This window comes from Pithys albifrons, chromosome 3, assembly GCF_047495875.1.
Source record: "Pithys albifrons albifrons isolate INPA30051 chromosome 3, PitAlb_v1, whole genome shotgun sequence".
In the NCBI taxonomy this organism is placed as follows: Eukaryota; Metazoa; Chordata; class Aves; order Passeriformes; family Thamnophilidae; genus Pithys; species Pithys albifrons.
This window is the reverse complement of record NC_092460.1, coordinates 40,261,066-40,275,537: the sequence shown is the minus strand read 5'-3', so window position 1 is coordinate 40,275,537 and position 14,472 is coordinate 40,261,066. Positions and strand designations below refer to the sequence as shown.

At 39.7% G+C, this 14,472-nt stretch overlaps 1 protein-coding gene across 1 annotated transcript in view; it reads right to left on the bottom strand.

The window, feature by feature from the left end:
• Nucleotides 1-14,472, bottom strand: part of ANO2 (anoctamin 2) — a 151,927-nt gene that overhangs the window by 41,037 nt on the left and 96,418 nt on the right. The window contains exon 14 of the mRNA XM_071549788.1: nt 1,032-1,106. Within this exon, the coding sequence (XP_071405889.1) occupies nt 1,032-1,106 (75 nt within the window). The remainder of the gene's footprint in view (nt 1-1,031; nt 1,107-14,472) is intronic.

Here is a 14,472-nt window from a genome sequence, read left to right as displayed (position 1 = left end):
CAGACTAACAACAAACTTTATGTTTCCAATTCCTGTGTAGCTAATCCAAAAGAAAAAAAGGAAACATCACATACAATGAAGAGCAGATTGTAATGTCCGCATAGGAAAGCAGAGATGGCTCTCCCTCATCGAGAGCTGGCTTGAATTCCACCCATGGTTTGTGAGTAGGGGCTTACTTATAAATAATGCTCAAAATATTCTAAAATAAATCATTGTGGCCGCTTCCCCAAATGGTGAAAGTCTGTCTAGTTCCACTAGTCACTACCAGAAGTCACCGGTAGTGACTTCTGAATTACCAGAAGTTGAACAATTGGAGCTCTGAATTTCACACCTCATGAACTGTAACATCTTTCTGAGATGTTACAGCAAGTGGGGAGCATGACTCAGGCTACAACTCAGAAAAGCACTTTAAGCTCATGCTTAGGGCAGATTTAAACATGTGGTTGAACTCAAGAGCACATTCTTTTGCACTTTTCTGCAAAAGAATGACTTGTAAAAGCTAAATCAGGGCTACATGCTTAGTCATACTTAGTATACTCTGCTTTAAGTGAAGTCATGACTGATGGCAGTTAGAGGTTTTGTCTAAAAAGCAAGTGCTTGGTAAGGCCTCAGGATGGTAAACTAACTCAAAATGTTCCAATTACATACATATAGGACACACGTAGTTCAGAAAATGCACTTAATATACATCTTCATGAATATCTGCACATATAAACATGTAGACATTGACTCCCATGTGAGCATAAAATGGATTTGATTGTGAGCAAAAGAAACTAAGTCTTCACAGGACATCTGTTGCAGTACATGAAAATTTGAGTAAATTAGAAATACACTGAGGTATGGTAAAATAATTTAGTCCCTAAGTGAATTTCCCAAGTGTTAGATGCTCCGATGGTGGAAACCAGCCTATTGCATTGCCATTTTATGTAGATATAAATGCATGCTTTCAGCCAGCAATTACTGTAACCAGTAGTTGCTCTTCACAACGTTTCTTACACCTAATAAATGTGAAGAAATGCAGATTTTTTTACCATAAATAACATCAATCCGAAGTTGGCTGCATATCCAGGCATTCGGTCACTCCATGTCAGCTTCTCCTTTTCATGCTGCAGACAAAACACACAGACAAAACCACAGGCATGACAGAACTGTACAATAGGAAATATTGGAATTAACAATATTTGTTATTGAAAAACATTTTCAAATTCCCTGCTGTGATGTTGAAGAAGATTATGTGATTTAGAACACTGGTATTTTACAATAGACTTTAATTGGAGAGAAAAGAGGGTAAGAGGGTAAATAAGACATGTAGAAAATGTCTGCAAAAATCAGAAAATATCCTATTTAACTATGAGTTTAGTATCTGAAAAACTGTATTCAACTTTTAATTTCATAATATTAGGAGAAAGCCCTGATACATTAATTTACATTTAGGCAAAGCAAGATTCAATTATTTCTTTGTAATTGCTTCTTGTAAAACTACAGCAGAACAGTGCTTAAGACGGAAATCAAGACTCGAATGCTGATGCCAACTAATCCCATTGTTTTTACCTAATAGTTACATCAGCCCAATGTAATTCAGATATTTCCTGCAAGACACCTCAGTCCATCTCCTGATTCTTGTTCTATAGGAAAGAGAAACTACAAATGTAAGTTCCCTGTGTGATCTCTGCTGCCAATCTGCTTTTCCTCATGATTAAACAACATCTCCCTCTTCACTGCATAATTTAAAGCAACTGTGATCAGTGAAATCTAGTATGCTTTTACTCTCCCCACACAAACTCAACTCCATCTCCAGCCACATGCACATCTAAAGAAGATATTTGAAGATGGATTTATGTAAGAAACATGACTCCCTCCTCTCAAAATAGGTTTCTTAAAATAATAATAAGGTCACTATTTTGTTTAAGTTAAACTAAAATGATATAATCAAATTAACTAAGGACACAAAGCCAGCTGCTGTTTGTATTTCTGTGAACCACCATTGCTATCCCATGGACCAGTACTACATTTACACTGGAGTTAGCCCAGAGTTATTCTGAATTTAAATGAGTTTAAATCAGATTAGAATTCAGGTCAAAGGTTTCCAGTAGACCATTTCTGAGGCACAATTGTCCTCAGATAAACATAAAAATCTGGGAGTGTTATGTCTTTGCATGAGGTTTTCCCAAAGTAGCATTAGCAATATAGTGTATTCTCTGAATGCAGAAATGCAGCATCGAGTTTTTCTCATGGAGCTTCCTGGGATGTGGAATTAGACCTAAGACAACATCGTGTCTACACAGCCACTGCCATTGTGGTGGTGCCTCAAACATTGTGGGAAGGAGCATTACTCAGCATCTCCTCGCCTCAGCTCACCTGCTTAAACAGGCAAACGAAGCACATCTCCTTTGGGGGAGTGTTGGCAGGACTGGGCCAGAGCAAACCCAAGCAGAAGCACAAACAGCTTGTCCCAATGTATGCAGCACATAAATATTCTATACAGTACATAAATGGAGTCCATCATTTAGCTGGAAGGATGCTTGAAAAAGCATTTCTGATTGCACGGATGAATTTCATTTCATTTTGGCTTTTACCACTCAGCAACTATACAGGGCTTTAAGAAGTTCTAAGTGATTATACCCTGAGAAGGTCTGAAGCACACCACGTTTTATAATTTCACTAGGGGAAAAACACTACAGAAGGAAAACAGCAGTCCAAAGCAGTTAAAGAAAAGAAAATATTTTATAACCATACCAAGGTAGAAAGAGAAAATTATCATTTATAAAATAATTACTTAGAAGGGCTCAAAATGACAAAGAAAATTGCTGCTAAAATGTTCCTAGCTTTAAGAATTTTGGAAAACAAGAAATCATAAGATCAGACTTTCGAATATGAATCAGGCTTCTCAAATTCTGAGTGCCAAAATACTAAGGTTTTTTGTGTTTGGGTTTTTTTTGCTCGCTCTTTCTGGTGATACTACTTTGCTCACTAATTCTGATAAGACATACACTGTATTTTGAAACACCTGTAAGAATTCTGACATGACCTACTGGCTTTCCAAGTCAAGAAAAAAAAAACTTGCATTCTGCAAGATTTCTGATAAGACTCAAAAACTTACAAAACTGAGTAATTTGGGAATATCGTAAGAAAAAGTGGTCCATTATGAAACAGAAGTAAGAATTTTCTCTGTTTGTCCTACCTCTTTTTTTTTCTTTAATTAAAACAGAACTGGATAGTTAAAAGAAAATAAAACTAGGCAAACTGAGCTATGATTGACATATACTTTAGAGATTAATATTAGAAGCCATGATGTGCCTAAGCCTACATTTTTAGGCATTAAGAGACATTAGGATTAATTCATTTAACAATGACAACTTCAGGAGAGCTTAAGGACTGAAGTTACCAGAGTGTTTGCCTTGGGTAGTCTCAGCATATGCATAGGGATGCAGAGGCATCAACTATCACCAACCCCTGTGGAAGTCCTGGGTTTAGCACCTGAATATTGATGAGATCAGTAATATAAGTTCCTGGAATAAAGATTTGGAAGCACAACTGATTATTAAAATTTCAGTTTATTACAGGGAATAACTAAATGAAATGTGGACTGCCTCCAAAAAATTTAACTTGCTGAACAGGACAAGAACAAACCTTTCGCTTGGAGTGGGTTACCCTTGGCAGGCTCTCAGATGCCCACCCAGCTGCTCTCTCACTTCTCCTTCTTAACAGGATGGGGGAGGAATTAAGATGGGAAAGCTTGTGAGCTGAGGTAAGGACAGGAAGATAACTTACCAATTTTTATCATGGGCAAAGCAAACATGGCTTGGAGAAAATTAATTTAATTTGTCACTATCACACTTGCTGTTTCAAAGGGGCCACCAGTTCATCTACAGTGATGGTGCAAGGGCATGAAGAAAATCATATTTACTTTTGGACACTGAACAAAACAATGCAGATTGGACAGAATTTAGAGCAGTGACAGCCACTGTGGCAGGGCTTTTCCAGTCTCTCATTGCAATGAAGAAATTAGGAACATAAGAGAGAATGTGCATGGGAAGGACAAATGGATAAAGGAAGGAAGAGAAGATCACTGTGCTGGTTTTGGCTGCAATAGTTAATCTTCTTCCCAGTGGCTACTTTGGGGCTGTGTTTTGTACTTGTGCTGATCACAAGGTTGTTACTAAAGAGGGGTTTTTGTTGCTGCTGAGTAGTTGCACAGAGCCAAGGCTTTTGCTGCATTTTCTATTGCCACACTGGTGAGGGGACTGGGGGTGGATAGGAAGCTGGGGGGAGACACAGCTAGGAGAGGTGATCCCAGCTGACCAAAAGGATATCCCAGACCATATGGCCCCATGATCAATATATAAAGTGGGTGGAAGATGGAGGAAGGCATGGATGTTTGGACTACTACATGTGACGGAGCCCTGCTATCCTGGACATGGTTGAACATGTGTCTGCCAAGGGAAGCAATGAGTTAACTCCTTGTTTTATTTTCCTTGCGTGTGTGTGGCTCCGTCTTTCCCTATTTAACTATCTTAGCCCAACCCAGGAATTTTGTGGCTTTTGCCCTTCCAGTTCCCTTCCTGATCCCACTGGTGGGGGAGTGAGCGAGCAGCAGTGAGGGGTGAAACCAGGACAGTCAGCAGTGCCATCCAGTCAGCTTTCCCTCTTTCGTGCATGTGCTTTCTTTAACTTTAGGTGACTTTGCCATCACTCTGCCATTGTCTATAACATTCAGCCAGAGGAAGATCCAAACAACACATCAAGCTACTGTGCCAATATGAGAGAAAAGAAAAAGCTGGATGAAGACATTACCGAGGGACTACATGGCAAAAACCAAATTTTGCAATTTAACAGAGTGGGCAGTGGAAAGCTGCCTTCTGATAAGTTTCTTGCCAAGAAAACCAAATTCGTGACTTGACTTGGTATTTCCTATCGGGGCTGATGCTTCTCTCTGGCAATAGTGCCATCTAGCCGCTAACAGCGTGTACTGAGAGGTGTCGACAGCACCTGGGCTGCGATCAAAACTCTACACGTGCACACTGAAGTAAGCGGGGATTGTTTAGCTGGTGGAATTCATTCATGGATTTCTCACAGAACCCGGTCCATACCCCGTCCTAACCACAACATCATCTAGATTTTAGCCAGGGTTGGGAAAGCTCTCCTGAAGGGCTGATGGAAACTCGGACAAGCAGACATGGAATGTACCTGGAGCAGCCCAAGAGGTGGAAGCATTTATTGACATAACCACACGGAACAGATCACCTGAAGAACAATCTTCATGATATATTACCCTGGGGAATACTTCCTATGATGAACTGCAGTGCAGGAAAATATTTGATTCAGACAGAAAACTTCTAGACAGAAATACTTACATTCAGGCAGAAAACCTCAAAACTCAATATTTTTTTATGGTGAAGACATACTAGATCTACTTTGAAATTTTTCTTTTGTTTTCTTTGAATACAGTGGTGGATTTGCAATGGTATTGGTGAAAAACAATCAGTTGTTCTGTGTGTAGTGATGGGTTCCTTTCTTAATGTTTAAAGAGGTGTGGAATGTGTTCCTTGAAGAGACGCATTTTTTCCTATTAGAAAACAAAAAACAAAGTTCAAAAAAGAAAAATATAATGAAGCACCATCTAGATTTTTCTGGGCGGTTTATTTCCTTACGAGTTACCTATCATGGCAAAGATCCAGCACATGCAGCTCTGCATCTATAGGTGAGTGGGCTCTGAGCTGTGGAAACCTGGGAACACCCTGCGCTTGAACAAGTACCAGTGCTACATTTCTCTGTGAATTAAACCACAACCAGTTTGCTCAGATCACAAGCATTTCAGGTGTTAATGTTTTCCCCACAAGAGAACACCTCCTCAAAGCAGGTGTTTCACCATCAGCCATGCGAGCTCAACCTGCACTTGGGGAGCAAAGCAAGAGACTTTCTTCCCCATTCTGCTTTGTAAGTGCAGTGCTGAAATTCGGGCTCTTCAATGTGGTTGAACCTGGGCAACCCCAATGATTACACTGGACTTGCACAGAGCTGCAATAATTCACTGAAATTTAGCAAAAGATGCTCAGGGAAGGAGAGAATCCAGGACCCTTCTCTCCAGGCTTCCTAAGGTCTTGCACAGCTAGCAACAGCAAAAATCCGCAAAATTACGTTTCCAATGACAAAATCCAGAAGTTCATCTCTTAAATAAGTCCAGGAAAATAAGTCAAACAAATGACTGTCATTTTTATAACTGCATTTAGTAAGTTTCTACTTTAATTGCTACTTTATTGCAAAAGCTTTATTTTTGTGTAAAAAACTCTGCTGTCCAAACAAGCATCTAGATATACAAATTGTGGTATAAAATACAGGTCTTCTTCATTTGCATGACACCAAGAACACTGCCTGTGCATTGCAGATTCAAGGAATGAAATGAGCTGCCTCTGAAATAAAGTGTTCCTATAATTTTACTTTGGAAATGAAATAAGCTAAAGGCAAGGAGAAAAGGGTCCTCCAGAGCTATTTGGAGGTTAAAAGAAGCCATGAGCCAGAAAAAGCTGTAGCACAGATAGTTTTGGAAGACAGTTGATTCCAGAGTGATGACACAAAAAGAGACACAATGAAGGTATATCAGAATTCCTGGGATCTTGCAGTGGCTCACAGTGGTAATTACAACTAAGAAACTGGCCAGCCTATATTAGGGACCAACCAGCACTCAAACTTCTGAAAGGAAAGACTAAACTGCTGCCACACTGGGCATCTGTCAGTCCCTGTGTCTATTCCCGTCTGAATATGTCCCTAGGAGTCCTACCTTAGCACTCCCAAAATAGCTGAAAGAAAGAGCTTTTGGTTCATAAACCCATTAAAAGAAAGAACAACATTTACTATCCTTCTCACTCAAGTAGCATTTTAAGAGTAAAGACGGTTGTGTTTTGTGAGCCATGTTCTGTTTCAGGGTTTCACATGGAAAACAAACTGCTAAGACTCATCTGGAGGCAGATGAAGGACTGCAAAAACTTTAAAACATTTTTGCTGGTTTTGAAACCTGAAGAATGGCACAGACACTCTGATAGCTTTCAGTGGAGTTTAGTGGACACACTCAATCATTTGTGGAAGCAATGCAGAATAGAGAACTATGAGAAGTGTGTGCAAGGATCATGGCCTTAATGGACATTAAGGCTAAGAAATATTATTTTTAACCACACTGTCTTAGTCTCCTTTGGAACCACACAACTTCCCTGAGATGATTTTTGCTATAGGGATAAATAAATGCATTTTAACTAATTTTTTTTAAAGAGAAACCTCTAATCACAGCTTGAGTATTTCTGTGATGAACACTCAGTTACAAGCCTTATTAGGTCATTCCATTTGCTAATTATCCCAGATGTTGAAAATGCCTGGCTTATTTCCAAGCTGATTTTGCCTATCTTCATCTCCCAGCATTAGCATTGATCTGCAAATTTGTCAGTTAAGAGCATCTACTGGCAAATGTTTTGGGTTTGGCTGTAGGTTCTTACAAACTGTAATCAGGTCACCTCTTGGCTTTTCTTCTAGCTGAGACCACTCACTCAGAATGGGTACAATCAGTCAAGCCCACAGCTGTGTTTCTTTCCCTGCAAATGTGGCTGGAAGCAAATCTCCCCCTGGCTACAGCCCTGACATGAGCCACTCACTTGGACTTGAAAGCACATGTGAGTAGCCAAATCTATGTGCCTGGAGATGCACACATCCCTTCCAAAGGGCCAGAAATATAATGTTATGGTAACTGCGTTAGGTGAGGGTCAGCCTCCCAGTCATGGAGCACAGGGAAGCCTGGAGGAAAAGAGAGGAATGGATCCCTGAATCCAAATACTTCCAAGTCCTTATGAGTTTTATCACTAAATTCTGAACTTTCTAAAAGAGAAAACAAAAAAGTCTACAGAAGTGTCCAAAGCCAGGTTGGATGGGTCTCTACCAACCTGGTCTAGTGGAAGATGTCCCTGCCCATGGCAGGGGGCTGGAACCCAATGACCTTTAAGGTCCCTTCCAACCCAAGCCACTGTGTGATTCTATGATTTATATACAGCATTTTACACATATATACATACACATGCATGGAGTAAGTACCTTGATAAAAACTAGCTCTGATAATAAAATAGAACTGGATAGAAGGTGCAATTCACAGAATCACAGAACTGGGAAGATTGGAAGGTCCCACCTCTCTGCTCCAGCAGGGCTATCCCACAGTACATGGCCCAAGATTGTGTCCAGACGGATCTGGAATATTCCCAGTGAGGGAGACTCCACACCCTCTCTGGACAATGTGTTCAGTGCTGGGTCACTGCACAGCAAAGAAGCTCTTCCTCATGTGCAGGTGGAACTTCCTGGGCATCAGTTCATGTCCGTTCCTCTTGTCATGTATTAACAAAGTTCTACAAGTTGTGGTGAATGTGGTCACTTTCCCAATCATACCAGTGGTGATAAAAAAGGGTAATTCCAACTAGCCAATTATATTTCTTATTAATTTTCCCTGTGTAGCAGCATCATGTACCTAGACTGTACCAGGACACAGGTATGAGCTGTAAGGCATGTGGACAGGTAGGGCCAGAAGAACACAAAATCACATGTATATATGACAATGTTACTGAGAATTCTACCTGCATTTCAAAGATAAAAAATTAGTGTTCCTTAAGTAGTTTAACAAAAATATTTCAAGCTGCTTCATTCATCCAGAAGTAATGGCAAAAGGCTGGAAGTCTGCTCTTACTGTAACCTAAATTTGTACAGCTAGACTCAGTTAATTTAATGCATTGTAAGTTCTTCAGAAATAAAAATGATTCTTCACTGTATTTAAAACTTATGTGACTCTTATTACTCATCTCAATGCATGTAGTGCTCTGTGGCATATTGCAGTTGTTATTGTGAAAATGGCATTAAAGTGCTTAGTCTTTATATCACTGTTTAATATCAAGTTCTTGGTATTTGCATATGGTTCAAGGGAAAACTGGCAGCACTTAGGTTTTTACAATGACAGGTTAACATATGGCTTTACAAGTATGAATTATTTATGTAAACTTGAAGCCATTCAGAATATTACCAGAAAAAGACTATAATTTACACAAACAATAGGGTTACATCTGTAGTCATAAATATTCATTGTTTATCAATGGTCTTTGTAGATGATTAATAAATCATAATGAGCCTGATCTTGAGAAGGCAAAGGGCCAGATGTACAAATACATCTGGTGGGATTTCTGAAGAGATTGACAGTGGGACATGGGTCTTGCATAGTAGGGAAGGTGGGAAAGAGCAGAAAAAGAGATTCTGAGCCATACATGTGTCTGCCTTCCTTTGCATGGATAAATCAGTTTAATATGCTTTGACCTTGACTAGACATGGACCTTTCAGGCAAGTTAAACAAAGGGAGGACAAGGTGAGTTTCAAAGAGTTTCTCTAGAAAATTATCACTTATCAGCAATAGTCACTACCTTCCACCATCTTGGAGTTAACTGGATTTTCAACCACTTTGTACCCTGAAATCCAGAGCACCATTACTGTAATAGTCAATCTGATTTCACACTTTCTCATGTAAACTGGGAACATCTGATGGAGAATTTTATGAAATAATAAATGCAACCCATTTTAAAACAATTTATCCACTATAATTTTTCAACAAAAAATTACCTTTTACCAGTTCCCATAATTTGGCAACATTGTAATAAATGGAAGTGATTTAATTTAAGAGTTTCTCTCTGTAAATTATTTTAAGTACAGGACTATCATCTCTGTCTAAGTCTGTTTAAAAGGTGTTGGCTACACAATCACCCAACTCCTTGCAGTATCTCTCTCTAAACTATAAAATCTTCCAAAATTCTGTTATCTTTTGTAACTTTAAATGTATTTGTCTCAGGTAACAATTTACCTGAGTTTTATCTTTAAAAAATCACTCAGTCAACATTTTACATTTTAAAATAAGCAACTTGGGTCCAGTGGAACCAAGGCCATTGGCATTTTTGCCATTTACAAAGCTCAAATTGAATTTTTTTTTTATGTGGGAATCCCATAGCAACATTTAATAGCCATGTTGCTTTTCTAAACTGCATGTACTAGTTTCCTTATTGTGAAGGGAACAAAAATTTAACTGAGCATGGGATCTCAGTTCTGGAAGAGATGCACTTAGTACTACACTCTGAGGAAATATGTCCTTTCTATGCTCCCTTGGAGCTTCTCTGCCCCAATCCTGTGTCAGTGTCCTAGCTGGAACCATTGAGGCTGAACATCTTGTTCCTGTGAAATCAATCACAGAATTCCCAGTGAAGTGAAATCTCACTGTAGGGCTTTGGCACTGCACACTTAAAAGCCAACTCTTCATTGTTTTACACCACGTGAAGACACTTATCCCCACACAGAGTGGGAGAAACAGGCATGTAACACATTATCAGTTTCCTTTGCTGGCAATTTCAAATTTAGCTTGCACAAACTGTGAATGATCACACCAACACCAGAGTAGAGTGGAGTGGCATGAATTTTAGCAACATCTTTAAGCTGGTAATGAAAAGGTTGAGAAGCAGAGAAAGAATTAAAAGGAGGATGTGGCTATGCCAAATTCTTTCCCTGACTCCAGAGTGTTTATTACCAGCTGCAAAATGTTAAGGAAGTTTGTAATCTAACATTTGAATATGCTATAAAAATTGAAACATGATTGTGGAACACATTCTACAGAGGCCAACTTTGACAATATCATAGAGATGCTGTGGAGAAAAGAGTTTCTGGGTGAACAGTCAGCAAATGGAAGACTGGAAGGATGGGGCAGAAAGGCAACAGAAAGGCAACCTTCAGCTGTCTCCATGTCTGCTCCAAAAAAGACACATTTTGGAGATACAAGTGTCCTGCCCATGCACTTTCTGCTGAGTTACTCTACTAGTCTGGGAAATGGACTGGTGTAAGTCCACTTCTGCATTTTCTTGGTAACCAATAGAGAGGCATCACCATTCCATGAGCACACACAGTGAAAAGGGCTGGGAGGTGAGAAACACAGACACCAGGTGTGTGGACAGATGTAGTATGAGGGGAACAGCTGCTCACTAAGTCCTTCAGTGTAGCAGAAAGGATTGTTACTGGCTTTCTCTTGGCACTGCCCCTTGCTCTGAGTCCATGTCCATGGAGAGTGTTTCTTTCAGCTAATTACGGAGAATGTCTGTATTAAGTAGAAGTCCCTAATGAACACCCCTGTATCTTCACACACACACACAGCCTCTCCACAAAATCCACTGCAAGAATGGAGGAGTTTAGAATAGTAATTAAGACATGTCAATAAAACATTGGAAGGCAAAGACAAAACTCAGAGATTAATGGAGTTGGAAGAGTTAATGAAATACACACATTTTGGTACTATGAGCATTGTCTTTGGACTTTTGAGAACTGTGACTTCATGGAATTACAACAATTGATCAAGTTTCATTTTTCCAAAATGTAAATTCAAATATAATTTTTAAATTAAATGTATTTCTTGACATTATAAATTTGGCAGTCACTTCCTCATGAATCATAGAATCAATTAATGCTGGAAAAGAACTCTCAAGATAATCAAGTCCAACCTATGACAAAATGGGGCACTGAGTGCTATGTCCATTCTTTCCTTAAACACCTACAGGGATGGGGACTTCATCACCTCCCTGGGCAGCACATTCCAATGTCTGTGAAGAAATTCTTCCTCATATCCAACCTAAACCTGCCCTGGGACAACAGCCTCCTGTCAGGGAGTTGTAGAGAGTGTTAAGATGAAATAGGATACTTCCTCATGTTCCCAAACCCACAAAATTAAAATGCCTGACCCCTTGATTCTTTTGTGGTTTGGTTGTTTTGTTTTTTGGGGTTTTTTTCAACACAAGGAGGTAGAGATATTAAACTGATAAGCACATCTTAACTGCGTTCCACTAAGCCAACAACAACTTCATGCAAACTGCTTTCCACTAAGCCAACAACAACTTCCCCAGATCTAAATACAAGATGGACAACAATTTTATTCAATTTCCAAACAAGGAAATAATAACTATGCATACACTCAACTGTATTAGGTAATATTGATTCAAATTTCATACATGTGCTAAAACTGAGTAGGAAACATACAAAGACCTCCAGAGAGCTGCTTTTCACGAGCATCCCAGATATTTTGGCTTTTTTTTTCTTTTCTTTCTGAAGAAATAGTTGTGTTGGTAGTTGGCAGTGAAACACAGATCTATTGAAACTGCTTAGAAATGCCTCAGTTGGATTTAATATAAAACAAGTGGGAAAAATGGGAAACAGTGGTTATCAATGTTGCACATTTCTTGAAAATGCTTCTCTGACTTTTTCCTACTATTAACAAAAAATGGACTAAGTATATCAACAAAAAGAATGTTGGAAGTAATGACAATATGTACATGAAACTGTGATATGGTATCAAGTCAGAGATGGGTTTACTGTTTATCCTGCATTTAACATAACAATAACTTTGGAAGTCATGTCAATTGGATTTATAGAGGATGCTAAATTAGGAAAGGTTATGAATAGTGAAGAGAATGACTTAAATATTGGGCTGTTGAGAAGTCAAAAATACAAGTATGAAATAGAATGAGATTCAATTAGGACAAATTAATGCTGATACAACAAGGAATATAATTAGAAACAGAAACAATTCTCAGGAGAGTCAAAAGTGATATTAGATAGATTCTTGTAGAGCAATGCATTACTGTGTGAAAATGAACCTGAAGAGGATAGAAAGGGTAGTGATTTATCTTGGGCCATCTTCACAGGCAATAAAGAGATGAATGTTTTAAAGCACAACCTGCATGAGAGTAAATTCAATGTGCATGAATTATACAGAGAGTAATGGGAAGTGGTGTGCACAAAACCAGCCTTCTACTGCGCTGGGTTTCAGAAACCCTGGCATTCATATCCACAGAGGGATGAGGGTGTTTCTGCCAGTTATTTGCACACAGAAAAGGGTTTACACTATGGGTACATGTATTCCTTTGGATGAGCAAAGTCCTGAGCTGACCCTACCCATGGTATTCCTAGAATTAGAGAAAGGATCACCAAGATGACTGGATATGAGGATAACAAGAGGATTTCTGGATAGGGTCATGAGTCAAAAAGAGTGTTCTGTAATACTCTGCTTTCCCTCAGAGACTTTCTCTGAGTCCTTAGACCAAGCTGAAATGGGCAAGATCCTGTTACCAAGATTATTCCTAACCTGGGTCATTTAGCTAAGTTTTCAGAACAAAGACAGAAGTACTGTGGAGAAATAGGCACCTTCCCATCAGAAGCAAGTCTGCAAGGGAGGCTTCTTGTGCTGCATTTTATTGCCATGCACCTTCTGTGGTTTTAGACAACCAAAATATCTTTTGCATTCTGAGGCATCAGCTCTCCTTGTCCTTACCTGTACAGAAGACTCAGAGGTCCTACTGCAATAACACTGTCATGTCAAAAAAGCTTATTGACATCTCTTCCTATTCTGACACTGTTCTGACTACATTCCAAAGCATTTACAGTGATACAGAATCTTGCATTTAAACCCTATTTTATGACCATATTTCAGCTAAAGTTAAGAAAGTTTTTTTTTTCAGTGAAACAGCTTTCAGTATGAAGTCATCAATGTGGTATTTCCTCAAAGTTCGCAAAAATATTAGGCTTGATCCCCTCATTTGCTGTAACTATTTTGCACTGGGCTTCTGGAAGACTTTCATGGTAGACTCTATGCAAGGGAAAATTGTGGGATTTGATGGAAATTCTGTTGACATATAGATGATCTAAAAGCTTCTATTACATGGAATCAGAATGGCCTGGAATGAAAAAGACCTTAAAGATTGTATACCTACAACTCCCTGCCATGGGCAGGGACACTTTCCACTAGCCCAGGTTGCTCAGAGTCCCATCCAACCTGGCCTTGGACACTTCCAGGGATGGGACAGCCACAGCTTCTCTGGGAAACCTGGGCCAGGGCCTCTCTACCTTCACAGGGAACAATTTCTTCCTAATATCCAATCTAAACCTGCTCTCTGTCAATTTGAAACCATTCCCTTTGTCCTGTCACTCCAGGCCCTTGGAAATAGTCTCTCTCCATCTTCCCTGTAGGCTCCCTTCAGTACTGGAAGGCCACAATCAGGTCGCCCCAAAGCCTTCTCTTCTCCAGGCTGAACATTCCCAATTCTCTCAGCCTTTCCTCCCAGCAGAGCTGCTCCATCCTTCTGACCATCTTGGTACCCCTTCTCTGGCCTCGCTGCCACATCTCCATGTCCTTGCTGTGCTGGGACCCCGGGCTTGAGGCAGCTCTGCAGGGGGGTCTCAGCAGAGCAGGTCAGAGGGGAAGAATCATCTGTCTCATTCGTCTGGTTTACACATGATATATGGCTGAAATGAAGTTGACAAGTATGGCCTAGGCCACCTACACTGGGGTTTTGTCTTTGTATGAAGCTCCAGCAGTGGCCAATGATTTGGGCAACCAGAATTCTGAAGGCATCTGCTGAATTGTCAATACACACACAG